Source organism: Gymnoscopelus braueri, assembly GCF_963280865.1.
Source record: "Gymnoscopelus braueri genome assembly, chromosome: 20".
NCBI lineage: Eukaryota > Metazoa > Chordata > Actinopteri > Myctophiformes > Myctophidae > Gymnoscopelus > Gymnoscopelus braueri.
In genome coordinates this window covers 45,743,519-45,770,695 of record NC_137622.1, presented here as the reverse complement: position 1 = coordinate 45,770,695, position 27,177 = coordinate 45,743,519, and the positions used below count along the sequence as shown (strand labels likewise).

Genomic DNA, 27,177 nt, shown 5'->3' with positions numbered 1-27,177 from the left:
ACAGGCAGCATGTCGTTAATGTATAGAAGGAACAGTAACGGCCCTAGAATGCTGCCTTGAGGAACCTTCCCTTTTTATATAGAGGGATTACTCTAGCCAACTTGAATTCTTGTGGGACGTGACACTGACTGATGGATAAGTTTGTAATGTGGGCTACTATGGGAGCAATGGAGACCGCTGCGTCTCTGAGGAATCTGGTGGGGATGTTGTCAAGGCCGGTGGCCTTGTTTGGCTGTAGGGCGAGGAGTTTGTTTTGCACATCATTAGTCAATACAGGTTTGAAAAAGAAGGAATCTTTTTTTAGCCCCTAGTTTCTCATAGTGAGCTTGAGACGTTTTGAGACAGGCCTGTCTCAAGACGTTTTTCTCCCTGTTTTGCAGGGAGGACAACCACAGCTTGTCCCACGAGAGGAATGCTGGGAAACAGAGTTCTTTTCCCTGTTTTGTCAATGGACTCAGGTCGTCGTTTACACAGTTTTCCTTTGTGGGGAAGGCTTGTAAACAGAGAAACATTTCTCCCTGTTTTTCACACCATGGCGCCAGCACAGGACTTCTGCCTCCCCCCTCCCCCACTGTCCTGCTGCAATCACAAAGCCCCCACCCCCCTCCCCCGATCACACCTCCACCCCCCCTCCCCCCCTCCCCAACCTCCAACCACCCCCAACACATCCCCCACAGCAGGACAGAGGAAGGTCTGGCAGTCCCCCCTGCAGAGACCACAAAACCAGCTGATCAGGTTTTAACCCAAACCCCCCTACCCCCCCGGCCCATCAGCGACTCCAGAGACAAAACTGGATGACTCAGTAGACGATTCTGAAATTGAGATTATAGGCTACAATGTCGTTAGGAAAGACAGAACTCTTTGTGGAGGAGGGGTATGCATTCATGTGAGATCTGACATCGTTTTCAATGTGTACCCAAAATTGGAGAACAACTCCACGGAATTGGTCTGGATAAAAGTCACCTATCCTCACGCTAAACCCCTTATAATTGGCGCAATCTACAGGTCCCCAGATCAAAATGATTTTTATGATTTAATAGAGGAGCACATGGCAATCATTGGAAATTCTGAATTGATTTTGATTGGCGACTGTAATACGGATGTACTCCGGAAAGACGCCGCCATATTTAAATCTTTCAGTAAATTCTGTGACATGCATAGCCTCACCCAAATGATAAAAAATATCACGAGGGTAGGCCCCACTTCTTCTCAGACCATCATTTACCTCATTTTCACATCGGACCAGTCGAGGAGTCCTTTAAGTGGGGTCATTGAGTGCAGCCTAAGTGACCATAACATCATTTTCTGCACGCGTAAGATTCACAGATCTGTAGTTGATTGTCATAGCACGGTCAGCTGCAGAGCTGTGAAAAATTACTCATCAGAAGCTCTCACAACAGCTCTTGAGAAAATGGATTGGTCAAATGTACTCAGTGGCTCCTCGGCTGAGGAATCTTGGACTGGTTTCAAAACTGCTTTTGTGTCTGTTATTGATAGCCTAGCGCCCAAGAAGGTGGTGAGAGTCAGAGCCCGTACACAACCCTGGATGAATGGAGACATCCTAAATGCCATCAAACTCAGAAACAAAATGTACTCTGAGTTCAGGAAATGCAAAAATGTGCAACTACTTGAAAGATGCAGAAATCAACGAAATGTAGTAAACAAATTGGTCAAAACTGCCAAAAAGAATTTCTTAAATGAAAGCATTGAGGCAAACAAAAGCCACCCACAAAAGCTGTGGGAAGTGCTACAGAAATTGGGCTGCAACAACAAAATTCAAACCAAATCTACAAACATCTGCATTATTTTAAAGTGGCGTGCTCATTACCAACAAGCAAGCGGTAGCGAACTGTTTTAACAGCTTTTTTACCACCATTGCAACCCAGTTGGTAAGCAAACTTCCTCAGCATTCAGGTTTGTGCGGTTCTGACCACATCCATGCTCATTATGACAAACTAGGGGCTAAAAAAGACTCCTTCTCATTCAAACCAGTAAATGCTGATGATGTGCAGAAAAAACTATTCGCCCTCCAGCCAAACAAGGCCACCGGCCTTGACAATATCCCCACCAGATTCCTCAGAGACGCAGCTACTGCTATTTCCCCCATAGTAGCCCAAATCACAAACCTATCCATCAGCCAGTGTCACGTCCCACAGGATTTCAAGTTACAAGAGTAATCCCTCTGCATAAAAAAAGGAAGCAAATTAGAACCTGGCAACTATAGGCCTGTTTCCATCCTTTGTTCCATCTCAAAGGTTGTAGAGCGATTAATTCAAGAACAAATCAACCGCTACCACAGCGAGCATAAACTGTTGTTTGAATTCCAATCGGGCTTCATAACCGCCCATTCCACTGACACATGCCTACTGTATTTGACCGACTACATCAAACGTGAGGTAGACGCGGGCAAATACTGCGCCATGGTCATGTTGGACCTCCAAAAAGCGTTCGACACTGTAAACCATTCAATTTTACTTGATAAGCTGAGGGCGATTGGCTTTGACTGCACATCACTAAACTGGATGAGATCTTACCTGGAGGGAAGAGAACAAGTGGTTGACATCAACGGAACCATGTCCTCATCCCTCCCGGTGAGCTGTGGGGTTCCTCAGGGCAGCATTCTAGGGCCATTACTGTTCCTTCTATACATTAACGACATGAATGCTGCCTGTAACTGCAAATTGTTCCTGTTCGCTGATGACTCAGCACTCCTGATCTCGGGAGAGGACAAGTTGCAAGTTGAGGAGGCGCTCAGCTCCGAACTCTCAAAAATCCGTACTTGGCTTACCGGTAACAAACTGTCACTACACCTTGGGAAAACTGAATCCATTCTCTTTGGGACCAAACATTCCCTCAGACAATTGGATGTAAATGATTTCAAGGTCAAAGTCGATGACACAATCATCTCTAGCAAAGAAGAGATTACCTATTTGGGTTGTATTCTTGACAAATACCTGACAGGTGATCAGGAACACAAAGGTGGTCAAAAGAGTAAACCAGAGAACCAAATATATGGGCAGAGTTTCCTCTTTTGTCAACCCTCAGGCCCTCAGGACCCTCTCAGGGGCCCTGATTCAACCACTTTTTGACTATGCTTGCACCTCCTGGTACTCCAACACCTCACTGAAGACTAAGCTTCAAACCTCCCAAAACAAACTGATTCGGCTACTCCTCGGATTGGGGCCCATGACCCACCTTTCTCCCACCCATTTTGCCAGCCTAGGCTGGCTCAGGGTGGAAGACAGGGTTAAACAACTACAAATGGGACTGGCCTTCAAAATTGTAAATGCAAATTTGCCCGATATGCCCCCTATTCCCGCATATCTGAGTAAATACCTCCAAAAGGTTAGCGACACCCACAGTCACAATACCAGAGGGAGCGTTAACAACAATTTGGTACCACCCACCCATAAAACAAACATGGGCAAATTCTCCTTCTACAGCACTGCCACCCAGGATTGGAATAGTCTAACCCCATCCCTAAAAAAAATGCAGTTCGCTGGGCTCATTTAAAAGAGCCTTAAAAAATCACCTTTCAGGAGGCCAAAAGAGGAGGTAGTACCATTTTCCCGTTAGACAGCCGACCCCCCCCCCCTGTTCTTGTACATATCTATTGTATATATTTTTTTTCTGCTGTTTTTTTTGTAATGATATTCGAACTGTGGTGCCACTATATAAGTCTATGAATTGAATACCAAGGCCCTCATTGGAAACAGGTCCGCAAGGACTTTTATGAACGGACCTGTTAGACAAAGTATTTTAAATGTAACTGTGCTGTTTTGCCTAATAAAATATTCAATCAATCAATCAATCAATCAAACCTATCCACTTCGTGCCTCGTAAGGCCTTTCTTAATAAGTTAAGTGGTAAGTGATTTTCTTTGGTTAAAGTAAGTGTTAAATAGCTGTATATTCTGATAGTACTCATTGTGAGTAACAGTCTCTCCAGCTCTTTATTAAACAGAACATGCATGTTCAGGTCAGGATACCAATTTTAGCCAATCAGGATAGAGAACTCAGACAGGATACAGATTAAACAAGTGAAATTAGGACTGTTAACACAAGAAATGAGCATGCAAAATTGGTACTGGAACACTATTAAAATTAAGCTGTACTCTCTTCTGATTGGCTGAAATGTTGTCACCTACCTGAAAATTTATTTTCTGTTTATTAATTCACTGCCACAATTATTGCTGGCCACGTTTGCCCACTGCCAGAGATTTTTCATTGAAAAGAAAAAAGTACTCAGGAGCCGAGATACAGAATTTTTAAGTTTTAAGTTAACAAGGAAGTGGATGGGAGTCTAGATCTTTAAACAATCATATCTCCTTGGTCTTTGGGTCAAATCTGAAAAAAAAACGAAAAAAAGTTTTACGTAAAATTACGTTTTTTACGTCAGTGGCAGGATTGGTAAACGGGAGAAATTACTTTTTTTACGTCAGTGGCAGTGAATGAGTTAAAGAGCTGGAGACATGGAGACTCATGTTACTGAACATACACTCTATAGCAATGATTAGGTACCATCAGAATATTGTGCTGTAACCAAAAACGTTTTTCTTTTTAAGCAAAACATATCACTTACCCTACCTTTAAGTACAGTACTTGAGTAAATGTACGTAATTACTTTACACCACTGCTTTCCTGTGCGTCTTTCACCAACCAACCACAGTACCACACACACCCCCTGGGTAGACCTGTCTGTTATTGAGCTGGGGTCTATTTCACGAAAGCGGAATAAAATTATCCTGGTTTTAAAAGCAAATCCAGGTTTGACAAACCTGCGCTGTTCAGCCTGGTTTATTCAGTTCCACGAACGCCAAGCCGGGCTTAGAAGGAGCGGCTTTGTCGAGCCAGGATCGTTAAACCAGGCTGAATGTGCGTTCACGTATTCCTATAAAAGACCATGAAAGTCGATAGTAGAATTCTTGAACTTGACCAATCATGGAGCCCAAAACCAGAGCGGCGTTCTTCTCTGTGGCTGAACAGCAGCACTGCAGCAGCTCATGGAATCATACAAGGAAGTAAAATGTATAATAAGCAAGAAAGGAAACACTGCCGCAATAAATATAGATCCAGGGAGAAAGCGTTGACCCCCGACAGGGGTCCGGGGCACACGGGGGGCGGGGGTCCACGGGCGCTATAAGACCTTTTTTTTCCGGGCTTGTAGATCTTCGATTTTCGCATAAGAATTTAATAAGTGTGGAAAAACTCATTGGTTTACGATAGGAGTCATTGGACTAACACCTATTTCACAAAACTTGAAGAACAAGGCACTGGATTAATAAAGCTTGGCTGTTAGCCTGGTCTGGACCAGGCTAACTTCACAGCTAAATTGGATAAACATATCCAGGTTTACTGGCTAAGTTAATCTGCCGAGCTAACTCAGCTTTCGTGAAACTGATTCATGGTTGATCCTGGATAATTTGAGCCAGGATAGCCGATTAAACCCGGTTTATCCCTAATCCAGGTTTCTTGAAACGGGCCCCAGGCCAGTAACTTTTTGAAAACGCCACCTTTTTGAAAACGCCATCAAAGCCTAAGAAACCACCAGCACAATATCCCATATCCTTCATCAGATAAATAATAATAGGACTGGGGTAAGGGAATATAAGAAAATAGGACATTTTATAAGTAGCCTAAATATTAATTAACTACAGCCTTTTTGTTATTATCGTGAATTCACTTGTCCATGGACCATGACATGTAGGCTATTATATTCTTATGGGCCGCCAGGCGCAAATATGTATTGTTTATAGGCTAGGCTATGTGCATTTGCATTATATATTATTGTCTCCGCCGGAGGTGGAGAGTATGTTTTCGCTTCGTCCCGCCGTGTGTTAGCATGGCCCCTAGCCAAGCTAACATTGGTCAAGCGCCACGTGACACGTGTCAATATGTTGACACCAATGCCTTTGATTGGCTAGAGGGATGCATGACGAAATAAAATCCTATAAATAGGTGTGTCACTTCAAAATCACCCGTCCGTGAGTGATTTCATTTGATTAAAATAGCACGGGTCTGCTGGCGGAGACTTGTGCTCCGAGGAGCACATTTTCTAGTTATTATTATTATTATTATTATTATTATTATTATTATTATTATTATTATTATTATTATATAAACTAATGGATACAGGGAAATGCAATGTATTTCATCATTTGCGCCACAGCTAATCCGATTGAAAACAGGTCTATGTATATGTTACAGTATGATTGGAGAACCAGTATGATTGAAGAAAGCGCGCTCGTTTTTACCACCCACCCAGCACTAGAGGGAGCCACAAGCCAGGCTTGTGCACAAACATATATGGCCACACACACAGTCACACACACACACACACACACACACACACACACACACACACACACACACACACACACAAGCGCACACACACGCGCACGCGCTCATGCTTTTTTTGGTTTATTGAAAACAGGACTGTTTAGATACTTTTATTGTGTTCTGGCTTTTGTTTTACTTTCTCCCTGACACACACACACACACACACACACACACACACACACACACACACACACACACACACACACACACACACAGTGATCCATGAAAAGAACTATTCTGTCCCTATCGGTTTACAATTCAAACGGCGCTGAGTCGACTAGTAGAGCATCGGCCGGTCAGCGCGGGCACTCGCGCCTGGAGGCGCGAGGGCGCGCTTCCTCGGCCTCAAGCTCTACTAAGGCGGCGCGCCTCTGTCATGGACAAGCGTGTGCGTGTGAACGCGTGTTCAGCGTTCCCCTCATAGATATTATGGTTCCCCTAGCGTAGCTTCCTGGTTGCTATGTGGGGGGGAACAACAAAAGACAGGTCTGCGTCGGCGCATCAAAGCCCCGCCTCTCCGCGTTCTCCTTCTCCTCCTCCTCCTCCTCCTCCTCCTCCTCGGAGGAGAACGAGAGAAGGAGAGAAAGAGGACGGTTTATTACGCGAGGAGGAGGAGGAGGCTCCTCTTCCTCGCGAGCCTCGCGTAATAAACCCCCGCCTCGCAGCGCCGCGTCCTCCTTCTCCTCCTCGCGAGCCTCGCTAATAAACCTTGTCTCGAAAAGCCCCGCCTCGCCCCGAAGGAGCCCCGTGCCTAAAAACGAGCGCTCTGTCTTCAATCGTACTGGTTCTCCAAACGTACTGTGACATATACACCAGATCGGATTAGATCACATCCCATGTAAACACTTGATCCAAAACCTTCAATCGGGTTTATTTTAATCAGATTGGAAGAAAAGCGTCCATGTAAACGTGGCTACTGACACTCCCTGGTAAAATAAAGGCTAATATAATAACAATTATTATTTAGCTATTCAGGTGAACTATCCATTTAAAGGTAGGGTAAGTGATTTGCTTTTGTTTAACCCTTTAAAGGTATCATGACATTCATTTTCACTTTTTTTATTTTCAATGTTTTATCTGGGGTTTTATGACCTCAATTACACCCAAAAAACCTGAACTTAGAACATTCAGTGGATTGTCTGTGGTCTGGGGTTTTCTGAATAATTAGGCTGAAAAGTAATCTGAGCTTGGCCCTTCGACAGTGAGGTCACTGTCGATTAATCCCGCCCACTCTCCTCCTCGCCCCTCCCCTCCCCTATCCTTTTCTTTTGGGGGGGCGGAGCAGAGGCGATGATTGACAGGCAAAATCCCTCACCAGCGACACCCGCAGGCAAAGATTTCTTTTTTCATTGCAGTTGAAAAGGCTTTAGAAATGTGAGAGAAAAACACCTGCCATTGATCACTGGAATGGAATTTTCACTTAAAACTTTTTGTACACTTTTGAAGGACCAGGACAAAGACTTTGAATGTGGTGTAAAAGTGAATGTCATTAAACCTTTAAGACCTGGAACGCATCTGTGTCACTTTAGATTTCTTTGGCTATTAAAAAATAGCAGATATACAAGCTCATAGAGCGGCACCGAGTGCCGCACTTTGAGCTTGTAGATCTGCTATTTTTGAAAAATCTTGAAAAAAAATGTTTTAGATTTTTTCAAAAAACTGTTAGGATTTAGATTTCTTTTAAGAATAGCCTCAGGTCTTAATGGGTTACATAAGTGCGACGTCTTCAAAGGAAAAACAAAAACGAAGCAAAAATATATAACAGGCAGCATTATATAAGTGGCTTTCAATTAAATTAATTTTACTAAGTTCCAACAGAGGGCGCTGACGTGCTGTTTTTTGCAACTGTGTTCCAGCAGCGGTCACGTGCATTCTGCAGCCAGGCGGCTCTATCAGAGAGATGCCAGTCGCGTGCCGGAAACATTCGATCTGTAAGCTCACAACATGGCTCAGCCACAAGGAGTTGTGAGCTTGTAGATCGGCTATTGTCAGTGCACATGCACAACACGACGGACACAACAGGTTGTGTTGCGGTGATGAAAGAAACAGCAAGATGAATGCAACAAAGAGTGGACATCTAAGTTTTTTGTCACATGTGTAGACAAAAAGGTAATATGTTTGATATGCAACGAGAGTGTTTCTGTGTTCAAAGAATACAACATCAAGAGACATTATACGACCAGACATGCCAAATATGGTGCGAACATGTCATCGCAGGAAAGAGAAAAAGAAGTCCTGAAACTGGCCTCCAGATTAACTACCCAGCAGAATACTTTAACAAAGCAGTCGACCATTCAAGAAACGGCAACGAAAGTTAGCTACGTACTGTCACACAGGCTCGCAAAACATAGCAAGCCGTTCTCTGATGGTGAATTTGTTAAAGACTGTATGTTGATCGCAGCTAACATGGTTTGCACTGAAAAGAAAACCCATTAAGAAAATATCAGTCTCTCTCGTCGCACAGTCACAAGGCGTGTGGAATTAATTGATGAAGACTTGTCTGCTGAATTGTCAAAAAAGGCAGATGACTTTACATATTTTTCCATCGCACTGGATGAGAGCACAGACATCAAAGATACTGCCCAGCTACTTATTTTTATTCGAGGGATCAATGACAAGTTTGAAATAGTGGAGGAATTTCTTGCCATGGAGTCAATGAAGGGCACAACAAGAGGAGCAGATCTCTACGACCGGGTGTCAGGCTGTTTGGAGAGGCTGAACCTGCCATGGAATAAATTGCTGAATGTGACAACAGATGGATCTCCAAACCTCACTGGCAAGAACATCGGTCTCCTGCGGAGACTGCAGGACCAGGTAAGAGAGGACAACCCCAGCGCAGATTTGATCTGCCTACACTGCATAATTCACCAGGAATCCCAGTGTAAATCTGTTTTGCAAATGGAGCATGTCGCTAAAACGGTGGTGAAAATCGTCAAATTTATTCGTGCCCGAGGGCTTAACCATCGCCAGTTCATCCAGCTGCTGGAGGAAAGGGAAACGGAGCACACCGACTTGCTCTACCACTCGAATGTTCGCTGGCTGAGCCTGGGGAAGGTGTTTCAACGTGTGTGGGAATTGAGAGCCGAAATAGCGACGTTCCTGGTCACTGTTGGGAAAGCTGAAGATTTTGCAGAGTTGCAAGACCCGGATTGGTTGTGTGACTTTGCATTCAGGGTGGATTTATTGGGGCATCTTAATGACCTCAATCTGAAGCTGCAGGGAAAGAATGCTTTTGTGCACGAGCTGTATTCACATGTGCGAGCGTTCAAAGCCAAGCTCACCCTGTTTTCCCGACAAATGAATAACAAGTGCTTCACACATTTCCCAACGCTTGCGACCCTGGATGTGCCCGCAAGCCACACTGACAGATACCAGCACTACTCTCACAAACCTCCACAGCGAGTTCAACCGCCGTTTCTCTGACTTTGCGAAGATAGAACCGGAGCTGGAGCTGGTGTCCTCTCCCCTTTCAATCGACAGCGAGAAAGCCCCCCCAGATGTGCAACTAGAACTGATTGACATCCAGAGTGACGCTGCTATCAAACAAAAGTTTACTACATGCACGCTGGACAGTTTTTATGGCTCTCTGAATGAAACGCAGTTTCCAAACCTGCGCAAGCACGCACAGAGGATGCTTGTTTTGTTTGGCTCCACTTATGTGTGCGAACAAACCTTTTCTGTGATGAACTACAACAAGTCACGCTACAGATCACGCCTGACAGATAACCATCTCTCCTCCGTGCTGCGCATTTCAACATCAGAAATGATGCCAGACTTTGATGGACTTGTAAAGAGAGCTGACCGTCCCAATTGTTCCCATCAGGCTAAATAACGGGTAGGCAAAGCTTTTCATGATGAGAGTGTCATTCATAACTACCCCACTCTCATATTACTTATTGTTGCACAACCAAAACAGAAGAGACAATGAATGTAATGTATTTCTGTTTCTGTTTCCCCCTCTTTTTTATTTTTTTTGTTGTACATAGTGTTATTTTTTTTGCTGTTTTATTTTTTAATTATATTTGAACTGTGGTGCCACTATATATGCCTATGAATTGAATACCAAGGCCCTCATTGGAAACAAGTCCGCAAGGACTTTTATGAACGGACCTGTTAGACAAAGTATTTGAAATGTAACTGTGCTGTTTTACATTTTTTGCCTAATAAAATATTCAATCAATCAATCAATGTTTAACAGTTTTTTCATGAACATAAAAGTTGTTTTGCTGTCATTCAGTGATGCAGATCTGATTGGTATTAAAAGTGAAAACAGTCACACACAGTTATACAAGAAATAACAGAACAAAAACTGATTTGAGTACAGTTAATTCATGTTTATATTCATGAATATGCCACCTATGTACAAAGTTGTGCCTGTGAATATTACAAATGTCTCAATTCTTTGATGCAATGCAGGTATGTACTCAAAATATTAATTAAAGGTTTATACTTGTGAAACAGTCAGCCTTGAGTCCATATTTATAAATGCAATGTGTTTCATAAGTGACCTATGAAGTGGTGAATATCAAACAACTGGCAATATATAAATTGTAATTTAAAAGTTGATAATGCACTGAAGTGGATGTTTATCTTTTTATTGCAACCTCAGATTACACCAGAGTGACACATACAGCTGTAAAAAAATATTTTGTAACTGAACATTATTGTGTTGTGAAGTAAGGATGCAGGCCTTCAGGCTGGGTTAATAGCCTATTGTAGTTTAACATAATTCAGCACTGTGTGTTTTAAGTTTCAATTCAAATTTCCAGTGTGCGGCCCTTCATTCACTTTATAAAAGTCAATGTGGCCCTCTGGAAAAAGATGTTGCCCACCCCTGCTATAGAGTGTTTGTTCAGTAAAAGGAGTCTCCATGTCTCTCCAGCTCTTTATTAAACGAAAGAACATGCATTTTCAGTGCTCTCTCCTGATTGGCTTAAATGTTGTCACCTACCTGAAAATGTATTTATATTGTGTTTACTAAACAGCTGGACAGACGCTGTGACCGAACAAACGCTCTGTAGCAATGATTACTATCAGAATATAGTACCTTTTAACAAAACAAAACAATAATACCAAAGGATAACTTTAATATTTCCCATCCTGAATGACAAGCCTAATATTATTATTGCATTTGGCTATGTGCAATAACTGCAAGCCAATGTTCAGAGGCATTGTCAGTATTTGTCTTAATTTCTTTAATTCATATTTCTTTAGTCGCCAATAATTGTAACCGTATAACTGTAAGCCAGTGTTTTAAGACATATTGTCTTGTATTCCTATAAAATAAATGGTAAAAATGCATTCTACATGCATTAATACAAAAATAAAAAATGATTGGATCGGTGATTGCTATCGGCCTGATTGGACCACGTCTATTTATAACCAGTAACATTGACTCGCTTACTATGTTCCACGGTATTTTAGTGTTTTAGAATGGTATAACAATTAATTGTATCGATTTCATTATGGAATTTACTTGATTATTAAAACTTAATCTATTTTTGCTTGATAACTGGTAATTTCAGGTTGTTTTTTAATGCCTGTGGAATATTAACGATAAGCCGAGAGAGAGAGAGAGAGGGGCAGTTAGAGAGAGAGAGAGAGAGGCAGTGAGAGGCAGAGAGAGAGAGAGAGAAAGAGAGGCAGTGAGAGAGAGAGAGAGAGAGAGAGAGAGAGAGAGAGAGAGAGAGAGAGAGAGAGAGAGAGAGAGAGAGAGAGAGAGAGAGGCAGAGAGAGAGAGAAAGAGAGAGACTAATGAGGAGTGAGTGAGGGCAGGTGTGATTATGGATTGAGAGGGAGTGACAGCAGGTGAGGTGGGTGGATCCAATCCATGGGAATAGGCCAGGGGGAGTGTTGCACACTAGGATGACTCTTCTACAAGAACATATGTCAGAATTGATATGTCAAATTGACAAACAAATACTGTCAAATGCCATTTCATCTTGTCTTTAAAAAGTGAACATGCATTAATTAAGAAAGTCATGATTTTTGTTCAGTAAATTATATTTGGACTGGTTAAATTGGGGTTTGAACCAGGGACCTGCATACTTGCAGGTAGACAGTGTACTGACTGAGCCATTGGATAGACAGAATTGGATTTCATGTGTGGTAAGTTATCATACAGCATGGATTGCTTATTATATATCTACAAGCTCATAACGCATCACATTGTAGACCGGCTGTATGTGGTTACTGTAGGTGTTGTATGAATAATTAAATCTGCAAAGTGTACGAAACCAAGTCACCCAATTCCTAAGGAAGGCAAAAGCAAAATTTTACACCTATATCATAGAGAGTGCAAAAGGAAATGGTAAGAAAGTCTGGGAGTGCATAAACAAACTGACAGGGAAATACTACAAACAGAACAATAATAGCTTAGAACTAAAAATAGACAACGCCCTGGTGAAAGATCCCCAAACCCTTGCTAGTACCCTAATTATGTTTTTTCTAAACTCTGTTAAAGAAATAACACAAATGTTTAATCCATCAAAGTTTGTACCCCGCCCTGTCCAAAAAGACCTCCCCATTTTCAATCTGGAGGAAATTACGGAAACCGAGGTGGCAAACATCATCAAATCACTGAAAGCATCAAAAGCCAACGATGCCTATGGGCTCGATACAAACTTTTTAAAAACAAATGCAGATGCTCTGGTGGCACCGATCACACATCTGGTAAATCTGTCCATCAGACAACGCACTGTTCCTCCTCAATGGAAAGTTGCTGTAATAACACCAATCTACAAATCTGGCGCTAAAACTGAAATATCAAACTATAGACCCATAAGCATCCTACCAGTTATATCAAAGGTGGCTGAAAAGTGGATTGTGAAATCTATCATCAAACATCTAGACAAAGGCCACACCCCACTGCATCCCATGCAGTTTGGGTTTCGGGCCTTTCACTCCACTGAATCAGCAAACTGCCTATTCATAGAAAAATTGAAATGTGCTTTGAACAGAGCTCCCTGTGCAATGGCGTTTGACACCGTCTGTCACCAGGTCCTCCTGTCCAAATTAACACATTTAAATTTTTCCCCAGAAGCTATACAATGGTTTAGTTCCTATCTATCCACCAGAAAACAGTGTGTAAGTGTAAACAGTGTTAAATCCCCCTACCACACCTGTTCGGTCGGTGTCCCCCAGGGCTCAATACTAGGTCCAATTCTGTTCTCACTGTACATAAATGACCTACCTGAAGTATGTAATAATCTACATGTCCAGATGTATGCAGATGATGCCGTTGTACTTGCCCATGGTAAAAGCTATGCAGAGGTGTCAATAATCTTAACCTCAGCTCTGACAAGCATTCAAGACTGGCTTATAGATTCATGTCTGCTCTTGAATGCCAAAAAGACAGTCTGCATGGCCTTCTCCAAAAGACCAGTTGTGTTGGAGTCCTCAAATGTGTTTCTGGGTGGGGAGGAACTTGAACTTGTCCCAGAGTTCAAGTACCTCGGAGTCATACTAGACTCAACCCTAACTTTTAAAAAACATGTGAAGAAAGTCACAAATACGATTAAATTCAACCTTCAAAATTTTAAACAAATTAGACCCTTCCTGACAGTTGGAGCTGCCAGATCGTATCTTCACTGTATGATCCTATCACACATTGAGTACTGTTTTACAAACTGGTCTTGCACAGGCGTGACGATCCTAAAACCCATCGAACAGCTCTACAAAAGTGCGCTCAAGGTGTTTGACAGGAAGCCTCACTCTTATCATCATTGTAACATACTCAGGAGGCTCAATTTTTTTTGCTTCGACAATTTCAAAAAGTTCAAACAGGTTGGGGTCATATACAAGACCTTACATGGTCTGTGCCCGCCCCCCCTAAGGGAATTCATTAAAAGGAAGCCTGAAAGAGGAATCAGTACCAGAGCAACCACTCGAGGAGATTGTGAAGTGCCGCACCGGCAAACAACCTTCGGTCAAAATGTCCTCTCAGTACAGGGTTGTGTAGCATGGAATGGCCTTCCTCTACATATAAGGGATTGTGCTACATTTCCATCTTTTAAATTCAATGTGAAAAGATGGTTGCTTGAAAACCAAAGCTGCAACCATTTGTGATCATATTTTAGTTTTTTTTAGGCTATGTGATGTAATGTAATTGTATTTCACCGTTTGTCTGTTTTCTGATGTTATTGTTTGTCTGTTTTTATGTTTTGTGTGAGGACTGCGGATGAAAATTAGCATCTTTGCTAAATCCGGTGTATTTACGTTCATGTGACGTTCATTAATATGCTCTGTCCTGTCTAAATAAACACATAAAGTAAAGTGACAAGTAACTAAAGCTGTCATATTATGCTGTAATTGTAGTAGAGTAGAAGTAACACAAATGAAAAGTAAAGTAAAAGTACCTCAAAATTGTACTGTGCATTGTAATCACTTGTATTGGTACTTGAGTAAATGTAAATAGTTACTTTTCAGCACCATTGAGGAGCCAATGACTGACAGGCTAGGTATCACCAGGTGCACTGATTGCTAGAGTGCAGAGGGACATGGGTTGATATTAATGGTCTTAACTCAAAATGTATATATCACACAGCTTAATTTTTTTTTATTAAATCGGAGTGATGTAGAAAAATATCTGTAGTGTAAAAGTTGCACGTTCATATAATGTCAATGTATATTGCTTCTTCTGTCTGGGCAGCTCAGTTGGAAGAGCTCTTGACTCTGAACCGCAAGGTCATGGGATCGAATCCTGGCAAAAGCAACACAGCATATGAGTAATTTAGTTCCCTGGTGTATAGAGCATTGTTACAGGTATAGACTCATGTGTTTGTTAATGTTGCTACCCTTTAAATGGCCATGGCCAATAACGTGGCATCGGGCGCTTAAAGTTAAACATTTGAAAAAAAGGCCAAAGTGACATGCCTGAACGACTGGAGACCTGTTGCTCTCACCCCGATCGTCAGCAAGTGTTTCGAGAAACTGGTGAGGGAATACATCAGCTCCACGCTACCTGCCTCGCTGGATCCGTGGCAGTATGCATACCGCAAAAACAGATCCACCGACGACGCTATTGCCATGGCTCTCCACACCGTCCTCTCGCACATGGACAACAAGCTGCTGAAGGACAAATATGTACGTATGCTGTTCGTGGACTACAGCTCAGCATTCAACACCATTGTCCCAGCAATACTTGACAAAAAGCTCAGAGACCTAGGGCTACACCCAAGCATGTGCGACTGGATACAGGACTTCTTGTCCAACCGACATCAGGTGGTGAGAATGGGCAGCATCACATCCGACCCCCTGACCCTCAACACCGGAGCACCCCAGGGATGCGTGCTGAGCCCTCTCCTCTACTCCCTGTACACGTATGACTGCATAGCCACACATGTCTCCAACACCATCATAAAGTACGCGGACGACACGACAGTGATAGGCCGAATCGTCAACAACGACGAGTCTGACTACAGAGAGGAGATCAAATCACTAGCACGCTGGTGCCGGGAGAACAACCTCTCTCTTAACGTCGACAAGACCAAAGAACTGATCGTGGACTTCAGGAGGCCGCGGAGAGACCATGCGCCCATCCTCATCGACGGTGCTGCAGTGGAAAGGGTCAGCGAGTTCAAGTTCCTCGGAGTACACATCGAGGAGGACCTCAAATGGGAGACGCACTCCACACACGTGAGGAAAAAGGCTCAGCAGCGACTGTACTGGCTCCGCCGCCTGAAGAAGCTCGGAGTAGGACGTCGCATCCTCAGGCTGTACTACAACAGTTCTGTCGAAGGCATCCTAACAGGCTGTGTCACGGCCTGGTACGGGAACTGCACTGCCCGAGAAAAGATCAGCCTACAACGAGTAGTGCGATCGGCAGAGCGGATAATGGGAATCGAGCTCCCAGCGCTCCAGGAACTGTACAAAAAGCGGTGCGTGGTTAAAGCCAAGCGCATCATCAAGGACAAGCACCACCCAAGTCACAGACTGTTCAACCCCCTACAACGACCGCGACCGGGCAAGGGGCTCTACCGCAGTATCAAGAGTTCCACCACCAGGTACTGGTGTAGTTTCAATCCGGCTGCTGTCAGAATGCTGAATGGGGCATAAGCCTGAATGAGGCATAGGCCTTGTTCAGCAGCCTGACAACAGGCAGCGCAGACTTTTCTGGCTCTTCCTGAACACACCTGTGGATTATACCAGGGACAATGACTTGGACTTTAGCCCCCCCTCGGACACACCTGTGGACTACACCAGGTACAAATGACTTTTTGTTGCACTCCCTCATGGAGCTACTTGCGGATTATACTAGGGTCAGTCCACTCTAGGTGGACACGCACTGACCTTTTGCACCTTAATCCCTTGTATAACGCACTGACTTTTTTGGTCTTTTTTATTGTGCTCCTTTTCCTCTAAGCACCTTAACGTCCATTGTCTATCATGCACAGTATAAGTATAACATGCACAGTATACAATACATTGCTGCTATGCTCAGGCACCTTAGTTTAGTTTTTTTTAGTTTTTATTATCTCAGGTAATTTGTAAATATGTAGATAACTTGTCTGGCCTTCTGTTGCTCTCTTGTTTTGATCTCCTTCCCACTTACCCCCCACCCTCTTCCTCTTCTTCTTCTCCCCCCCCCCTCTTCTTTCTATGGAAACTAACGTTGCGATGGGAACGATGTACAAAAAAGAATTTCACCCACTTTTTTACCTTGTAAACCTGTGATGTGACAATAAAACTGATTCTCTGATTCTCGATTCTCTATTTCAAAGAAAAAGCCACCAGGCCACTAATGAGTTGTGAGTGAAGACAGGTGTGATTGGTGATGTGTGAGAGCAGGTGAGAGGGGTGGATCCAATCCATGGGAATAGGGGGAAGGTTGCTGACTAGATGACTCTTTTCTACACCCACCCTCACTAACCTTAACCTCAGTAAAACAACGACCTAACCTCAAGAAACACTATTTGTAAAACTAAGAATTCCAAATGATGATCAACTCAACGCATTGTTGGGGAAACGGATTGAACCAGCAACCTATGGATTCACAGGCTGCCTCTCTTCTCATTGAGCTAGAGATATGGCCTCCCTGATGGTGTCTGTTGATATCTATAGGTTCTTCCGTACGTTATGAACTGAGCCTCTGTTTCGCTAACTACTCTAGATCACTGGTTCACAAAACATTTACCAATAAAGTTTTTTTTTGTCTTCTCGGAATGGAAACTAGTGAAAATAGTCGATCTACAAGCTCACAACGCGTTGCTATCTGAAAAGTTGTGAGATTGTAGATTTTTAAAAATTGCACATGTCTGAATTAACAGGGTCATGTTTTGTACAATGCAATTTAAATGTAAACTGTAATGAGTGGGATTTGAACCGGGAACCTTCGGAACATGAGGCTAACATTTTACTGATTGAGCTTTTCAATCCACAGCCTTAGGCAGTGAGAAAGGAGAATCCAACAAAACAAAACAAAAGGGGGAATGAGGTACATCATACATTGAAAATAACTACCCTCAAATAAGCGTTTCATGTTATATTTAACAATTGCACATTTATTCATTGATACAGTCATGTTGTGTGCAATGCAATTGAGATGAAGTCTGCATGAGTTGGGACTTGAACCGGTGACCCTGTGGTTTCAAGGCAGATGATTAAGCAATCAAGCCATTGGGCCAACAGACCTGAACTGGTGAAAAAGGAGCTAACACATTTGACACAGTTTCACGCAAATTGCTCAGAAATCCTGGGTTTAAATGTTTTAAAAACTGCTCAATATGGCGTAAAATCTAAGGGCGGAGCTTACTGCTCAAAGTGATAGATGTGTTCCTCATGAGTCAAGGCACATGTGTAAGCAAGTTTCACTGCTGTCGGCCAAACGAGGCATGACTTTTGCCTGTTTAAGGTTTGCATTTTCCAAAAATTGCTATAGCGCCCCCCTTTGACCAATTGGAGTAAGATTGGTGATACTTGGAATGACCCTCTACATTATTGCAAAGTTTCAAACAAATGTGAGTCTGCATGTACGTGTTAGGGGCAGACGAATAATTTTCATAAAACTGCAATATTCATTGGCTTATAAAAGCTTAACGTTTTCACTTATGGAAAATCCGCTTGCTCACGTTTGTCGGCAGAGGTCCAAAGTTCATGTGTAAAACGTTTCGTGCAGATTGCTCAAAGATCTCAGGAGAAGATAGATTTTTACAGTTTTTCATATAATTAAAAATGGTGAGAAATCTAAAGGTCAGAGGTCAAAAGTCAGAGTATGAAAGTTGTTAGGCATGAGGAGACGCATGTGTGTATCGATGTTTCATGGCTGTAGGTCAAACAGGGCATGAGTTGTACCTGTTCAAAGTTGGCATTTTCAATTGAGTGCTACAGCGCCACCCTTTGGCCAATGGTTGTGAGTTTCGGGTCTTTGCCGTTTGGCATAGCCCTCTACCATATTGCCGAGTTTCGTAAAAAGTGACCACACGGTTAGGCCAGAACTGCAAAAAGTGGCGGAAGAATAGCGAAAGTGTAGAGCTGTAATAAGGCTTCGAGCCTGATAGGCCTCGAAACCTATTTTGGTTTGTGTAACTGGACTATTGTTGTATGTTCACACTTACAACATTCAGAACGCCTGCAGACAGTGTCAGTGCACAAATAATGAGCATTTATTATCAATAGCTACTGTATAATTAATTAATACAGTTATTCATATTATGACGCTGGCTATGTATATTAACTTACTGCACTGAGCTCCTTCCAGACTCGTTGTTTGTACATCTTCATCACACAAAATTGTAATTTTAGCAGTCAGCTTAGATATTCCTCTTTCATTGTTCAACATCCAAATAAATCGTGTTTGTGTGAATTATTTCAAAAGTGGGTTCGATTCTATTAACCCTTTAAGACCGGGAAGGCATCATCTGTGTCATTTTAAGATTTCTTTGGCTATTCAAAAATAGCAGATCTACATACCGCGGCACCGAGTGCCGCGCTATGAGCTTGTAGATCTGCTATTTTTAAAGATTTGTGAAAATGTGTGCAAATCTTGGAATATATATTTTTTAAAGAGAACATTTGTCAAATATTTAGTTCCAGGGACGCCCAAAAGTTCATGATTTTTTTTTAAATAGCAGATCTACAAGCTCATAGCGCGGCACTCGGTGCCGCGCTATGAGCTTTTTTTGAATAGCCAAAGAAATCTAAAATGACAGCGATGCGTTCCCGGATTCAATGGCTTAAAGGAGTATTTCACCTAAACAATGACTTACTTTCTATCAATTACACACCCCATGAAGCCTTGAATTCATAGATTTTATTTAGTTTTTGTTGCATTCCTGAGACAATAATTTGATGACCGGGTGTATTTCCGGCTTCAAGGGGTGTGCAATTGATAGAAAATAAGTAATTTTTTGGGGTGAACTACTCCTTTAAATAAGTATTCATAGATTCTTATTTATTTATTATTATTCAAAATAACTCATAAGTAACTCATGGGAGGGACAAATCTGACATCAATCCCCCCCCCCCCCAGGATTGGCGCACCTGTTAAGTTGTAATACAAGCAGACAGCCACCATATGTTGACTAAATGTTATATTATTGGGCCTGATTCACTAAGCGTGGATACGCACAGGCTTTATGCTTGTGTCCTGTGGATGCAGTGGTGGTTGGTTTAATGTGTCTTTTCTTAAAAAGATGCGTCACAGAGACGCAGGACGTGGGCCGTTCAATATCTCTGTAGTTATACAGTGTTATGCTGTGTTTACACTGGCAGCTATTATTCCTTTTCAATGGAAACCAACAACATGAAGATGTCAACGTTTGTTGCTGCTACAAAATCTACAAAGCTATTTGTACAATCCAAGTTGAGCTGGTTTCAACTGCAGCTACAATGATTCAAACTACAAAAGCTTCAAAAGGGTTGTTTAACCATTTACACTCACCTTCTCTCTCCACACAATTCCTGCTTGTAGTGGAGGGAACAAATTATTTCCGTTAGCCAGTTCTGTGTTCTTTCTTAACACCAGGCTTTATATTTTCCTTTATATTTTACTTGTTTGGCGGACGCATGCTTGACGACGTCAACAAGTGTGTTGATAAACACTTCCACAGCGACTGATATGCTGTGTTGCTTTTTATCTTTGTATATTTTGTAGCTGCCAGTGTGAACGCAGTGTCATAAGCAGATTATGATGCATTATTAATATGTTTATGATGCATTATAGACATGGGCTTCATAGAAAGTGTTACCAACTTGCATCATGTCTTTCAGAGAGTGACATTCCTACAAAGAGAGTGTCAGCTCCACCAGGCAGAGGAAGGGCAGTGATTGTTATTCCTGTGACCATCAGCATCTTGGTGGCAGCAGTACTGCTGTATTTACACTGGAACCAGAAGATAACTAGTAAGACTACAAATAATTTGTTAACTTATACATTTTTTAATCTATGTCAAGCTATGTATCTATAATGATAACAAATCAATATTCAGATAAATCCATCATTCTATGTATCTATAATGATAACAAATCTATATTTAGATAAATCCATCATTCTATATATCTATAATGATAATACATCTATATTAACATAAATCATACATCTATATATCTATAATTATAATACATCTATATTAATATAAATCATACATCTATGTATCTATAATTATAATACATCTATATTCATATACATCATACATCTATGTATCTATAATGATAATACATCTATATTAATATACATCATACATCTATGTATCTATAATGATAATACATCTATATTAATATAAATCATACATCTATGTATCTATAATGATAATACATCTATATTAATATAAATCATATATGTATCTATAAGGATAATACATCTATATTAATATAAATCATACATCTATGTATATCTGTAATGATAATTAATATAAATCATATATGTATCTATAAGGATAATACATCTATATTCATATAAATCATACATCTACGTATATCTGTAATGATAATTAATATAAATCATATATGTATCTATAAGGATAATACATTTATATTCATATAAATCATACATCTATGTATCTATAATGATAACAATGTGAAGATGAAAATGATTCTAGTGTCTCCATACTGACTAATCACTGTCTCACATCTCAGCTTTGACAGGAGAAGAGTGCACAAGACGACACAAAGCCTCCAAACTGAGAGGTGTGTGTGTGTGTGTGTGTGTGTGTGTGTGTGTGTGTGTGTGTGTGTGTGTGTGTGTGTGTGTGTGTGTGTGTGTGTGTGTGTGTGTGTGTGTGTGTGTGTGTGTGTGTGTGTGTGTGTGTGCGCGCGTTAACACAAAATTAAGAATCAAGTTCAAAATAAGTCAGATATTGAACACTGAATAAAAATTGTATCTTTGTCTGCAAGAACTTAGGAGGAGTTCACCCAAAAAATTACTTATTTTCTATCAATTACACACCCCATGAAGCCTTGATTTCATGGATTTATTTTTGTTTTTGTGGCATTCCTAAGACAATAATTTGATGACTGTGTGTATTTCCGGTAGGAGACACAAATAATCTACTTTGTGTCTCCTACCGGATACATTAGCCGGTAGGAGACGGGAATCAAATTATTAGTTTAGGAATGCGACAAAAACAAAAAAGAATCCATGGATTCAAGGCTTCATAGGGTGTGCAATTGATAGAAAATAAGTAATTTTTTGGGTGAACTCCTCCTTTAAAGTAATACTAGGTAACTTTTTCAACAAAACTAAAGGTAAATTGTATATCTTTTGTGAGTGGCAAAAGTTTCACAACACCCACTCCATGAATTTCACCCCCGAAAGCCTTTTATGGATATATTTTCTATTGAACGGTGATAGGGGTGTCTTTCCCGCGAAAATGACGTCATGTAGCCGGAAAACGGAAGCGGAAATGCACCGGTTTCCTGTTTGGCCAGGAACTACCGCACCGGTTTCCTGTTTGGCCAGGAACTACCGCGATAATAACCAAAAGGAAACTCACGCTGATTATAAGAGATAGTATGATTTGAAGATAAAAAAAAAACTGAAAAAGAAAACACAGCTCACGGTAACTAAAGCTCCACTGGCTTAGAGAAACGATCCACAGATAGTATAAAACAATTAAAAGAACGCTTTTTGAAACGCTTCCGTCTTCCGGTGAAAACGAATGGAATTCTGGGTAACAGAGGAATAAACAAACGGCCTGCAGTGACGGTAATGACCAGCAGAGGCTGCTAAAAATCGTTATTTGTGGACTTGCAATGTATAACTTTAAGCCAATTAAACTATTGATTAGCAAACATTTGCAAAGTGTGCTAAACAAACAATAACAATGAATGTAACATTTCCATGTAGGTTACTGTAAATGTCACAGCAAACGTGTAGCCTGTGTCCTTCACACATGTCAGGGTGATAGACAGTCATTATTGTTACTACGTCATCGATGTTCAGAGGAGATAAAACTATGCTGGTCAGCTCCTCACTCACTGTGTCTGGAGATCAAAGAGGAGATAAAACTATGCTGGTCAGCTCCTCACTCACTGTGTCTGGAGATCAAAGAGAGAGAGAGAGTTCTGTGAATTAACACCTTATTAAATATACCTGCCAGGCTTTCATTTCATACACCATCTATTTACAGTTGTGTGACAATAACACATCTGTATGAGAACTCAATACATAGATGGATTAATACATTAATGAGGGGGGGGGGGCAATAGATAACCTCTGGGCTGGCCATTTACCATACTATCTCCAGTGGTCATAATGTTCCATAGCACTCCATCGTAATAGTTATGGCCTGTGTGTGTGTGTGTGTGTGTGTGTGTGTGTGTGTGTGTGTGTGTGTGTGTGTGTGTGTGTGTGTGTGTGTGTGTGTGTGTGTGTGTGTGTGTGTGTGTGTGTGTGTGTGTGTGTGTGTGTGTGTGTGTGTGTGTGTGTGGGGGGGGGGTGTGGGTGTGTGGGGGGGGTCTCTCTCTCTCTCTCTGGACAAGGCTGTTAAACATAGAACTTCTTTGTTCACTACAGGTCTGTTGGAGAGAACATCAGGGTATCTTCATATTACTGACTATGAAGACATGCTTCAAGGCAACATGGACAATACATATCTGAATGTAAAACAGGGCACAGGGCCTGAGATCGACTTTAGAAACATCTTCATCCCGCTCTACAATGCAGACATCAATATCACAGACATCCACAGACAGGTCAGACAGATGGAGATGAAGAAGGCAGGAGAGGAAAAAGAAATCCAACTCAGTGAAATGTTCAAAGACAAAAGAACAGTGCTGACCGTTGGTTGTGCAGGAATTGGCAAAACTTTCCTCGTACACAAATTTATCTTTGACTGGGCCAAGAAATGTTTTCCCCAAGATCCACACCTCGTGTTCCCGCTCAAGTTCCGCCAGTTAAATCTGCTCAAGGGACAAAACTTAAGTTTGGCAAAGCTAATTCACACATGCATCAAGGAAACCACATTTATTGAGGAAGACATTCTTAATTACATCTTCAACGAATTGCAGAAGTCAGTAGACTACAACAACAGCCCCTTCAAAGTTATATTTGTTATGGATGGTTATGATGAGGAAAATTTCCAGCTCGATTTCAATACAACTTTTAGCTCCATGAACGTTTACAATTCGTACCCAGTGGAAGATCTACTTCTAAACCTCATCAAGGGGGAACTGCTCCCCTCTGCTCACATCTGGATAACCTCACGACCTGTAGCAGCCAATCAGATCCCTAAGGAGTTTGTTGGGATGACAGAAGTACGAGGGTTCATCAGAGATGAACAGAAGGAGGAGTTCTTCATGAATACGTTCAGAGATCAGAACCTGGCCAGCTCAATCTACTCACACATCAAGGAAACAAAGATCCTCCACACCATGTGTGAAATCCCAGTCTTCTGTTGGATGCTTGCTACCATTGTGCAGAACATGAAGATGACAGACAAGCTGCCCAAAACCCTGGTTGAGATGTTCTGCCGCTTCCTGATGGGTGAGACACTGCAGGAGAAGATGAAGAATCCTGAACTAGAAAAGGCAGACAAAGAGAAGCTCATAAAGGATGCAGGAGAAGTTCTTCTGAATCTGGGCAGGCTGGCCTTTGACCAACTGGACAAAGGCAACATCATTTTCTACCAGAAAGACCTGGAAGAGAGTGGTCTTGATGTGAACAAGGACTTGCTGTGCTCAGGCTTTTGCAGAACGTTCTTCAGAGAAGACGGTGTGTTCTGCCTCCAAACGGTCTACTGCTTTGTTCATCTGAGCATCCAGGAGTTTCTGGCTGCAGTCTACCTGTTCCACTGTTTTACTCAGAGGAACATGGAGGTCCTGAAGACATTCCTGGAAGATGATGATTACAACAGTGACAGTTCCATGTCTGACTTCCTGAAGGCTGCTATGGAAAAAACCCTGCAGAGTGAGAGCGGACACCTGGACCTCTTTGTCCGCTTCCTTCATGGTCTCTCACTGGAGTCCAACCAGAGTCTGTTAGGAGGCCTGCTGGGTCAGACAGAGAACAGTCCAGAGGAGATCCAGAGAGCCATCAACAACCTGAAGGAGATGAATGATAGGAGTTTCCCTCCTGACAGATGTCTAAACATCTTCCACTGTCTGATGGAGATGAAGGATCCCTCAGTAAGTCAAGGTATCCAACAGTTCCTCGAGGCAGAGAGCAGATCAGGGAAGGAACTCTCTGTGACCCAGTGTTCAGCTCTGGCCTCCATGCTGCTGATGTCAGAGGAGGTTCTGGAGGTGTTGGACCTGGACAAATACAACACAACACCTTGGGGGCGACACAGACTGGTCCCAGCTGTGAGGAACTGCACAACAGCCAGGTCAGTATTCATGTGAATGTCAACATCATGTTATAGTAACTTTCACTCTCCATTCATACATTCAAAATAAATATACTCACACACACACGCACGCACGCACACACACACACACACACACACACACACACACACACACACACACACACACACACACACACACACACACACACACACACACACACACACAGGGGGAGGTGGATGGAGAGAGAGAATGAGAGGGATAGAGAGAGAGGGACAGAGAATCATCACATTATAAAATACACTGATTAGTCACACTGATTCATTCTGCAGTGTTTATGTCTATCAGCGGTTCTCAAACTTTTTCATGTTGAGAACCTCAAATTAATGAACGGTATTTATATAAATTAATACGTATTTGTCCACAGACCCCCATCTGAACATATTTTGCCAGGGACCCCCATACATGATTTATGTTAACATTGTTCTAAATATCCCAAATTGTTCTTTTCTTTTTTTTAAAAGATTGCTTCATTTTATTTGCTTCATTTTATTTTTAATAGTCAATCTACAAGCTCACAATGTGCTTGTGTAGATCGGCTATTTTCAAAGAGCTGATTTAGGGTTACAGTGGTTAAACCCATTTTTTTTACAAGCTCATAGCGCGGCACCGGTGCCGCGCTATGAGCTTGTAGATCTGCTATTTTTGAATAACCAAACTATAAAATATGGTTAAAGTGTTTAAAATGATTGTAACACTATATCAACTAATTTTGCTGGGGACCCCCTGGAACCCCCTCAAGGACCCCCGGGGGTCCTCAGACCCCACTTTAAGAACCACTGATGTAAACAACACAGGTGACGTAACACAGCCTTGAGGTGCTCCAACATTAGTCCTGATCAGAGGAAAGTGATTCATTTATCTTTACTAGCTGTGTTCTGTTTGTGAGACAATAATTATACCATAAATGAGGTTAGAATCAGAGTGAATTCATCCTTTACTATTAGTCTCTATCTAGAACTACTGTCCAATCCTACATCACCAACTGTATCTACTGTAACTACTGTTGCTACTGTAACTACTGTAACTACTGTAACTACTGTAACTACTGTATCTACTGTAACTACTGTTGCTACTGTAACTACTGCAACTACTGTATCTACTGTATCTACTGTAACTGTAGCTACTGTACCTACTGTATCTATTGTATCTACTGTAGCTACTGTACCTACTGTACCTACTGTAACTACTGTAGCTACTGTAGCTACTGTATCTAATGTAACTACTGTAGCTACTGTATCTACTGTAACTACTGTATCTACTGTAGCTACCATAGCTACTGTAACTACTGTAACTACTGTAACTACTGTTGCTACTGTAACTACTGTAACTACTGTAACTACTGTATCTACTGTAACTACTGTTGCTACTGTAACTACTGCAACTACTGTATCTACTGTATCTACTGTAACTGTAGCTACTGTACCTACTGTATCTATTGTATCTACTGTAGCTACTGTACCTACTGTACCTACTGTAACTACTGTAGCTACTGTAGCTACTGTATCTAATGTAACTACTGTAGCTACTGTATCTACTGTAACTACTGTATCTACTGTAGCTACCATAGCTACTGTAACTACTGTAACTACTGTAGCTACTGTAACTACTGTAACTACAGTAACTACTGTATCTACTGTAACTACTGTAACTACTGTATCTACTGTAGCTACTGTAGATACTGTATCTACTGTATCTATTGTAGCTACTGTAACTACTGTAGCTACTGTATCTAATGTAACTACTGTAGCTACTGTAGCTACTGTTACTACTGTATCTACTGTAGTTACTGTATCTACTGTAACTACTGTAGCTACTGTATCTAATATAACTATTGTATCTACTGTAACTACTGTAGCTACTGTAACTACTGTATCTACTGTAACTACTGTATCTACTGTAACTACTGTAGCTACTGTAACTACTGTATCTACTGTAGTTACTGTATCTACTGTAACTACTTTAGCTACTGTAACTACTGTAACTACTGTAGCTACTGTAGTTACTGTATCTACTGTAACTACTGTATCTAATGTAGTTACTGTATCTACTGTATCTA

General features: G+C 41.7%; 1 protein-coding gene across 1 annotated transcript in view; it reads left to right on the top strand.

Moving 5' to 3' along the window:
* LOC308075999 (NACHT, LRR and PYD domains-containing protein 12-like) overlaps positions 1-27,177 on the top strand; it is an 85,578-nt gene that overhangs the window by 43,438 nt on the left and 14,963 nt on the right. The window contains exons 4-6 of the mRNA XM_080416050.1: positions 20,547-20,678; positions 21,411-21,461; positions 23,290-25,099. Of these exons, the coding sequence (XP_080272176.1) occupies positions 20,547-20,678; positions 21,411-21,461; positions 23,290-25,099 (1,993 nt within the window). The remainder of the gene's footprint in view (positions 1-20,546; positions 20,679-21,410; positions 21,462-23,289; positions 25,100-27,177) is intronic.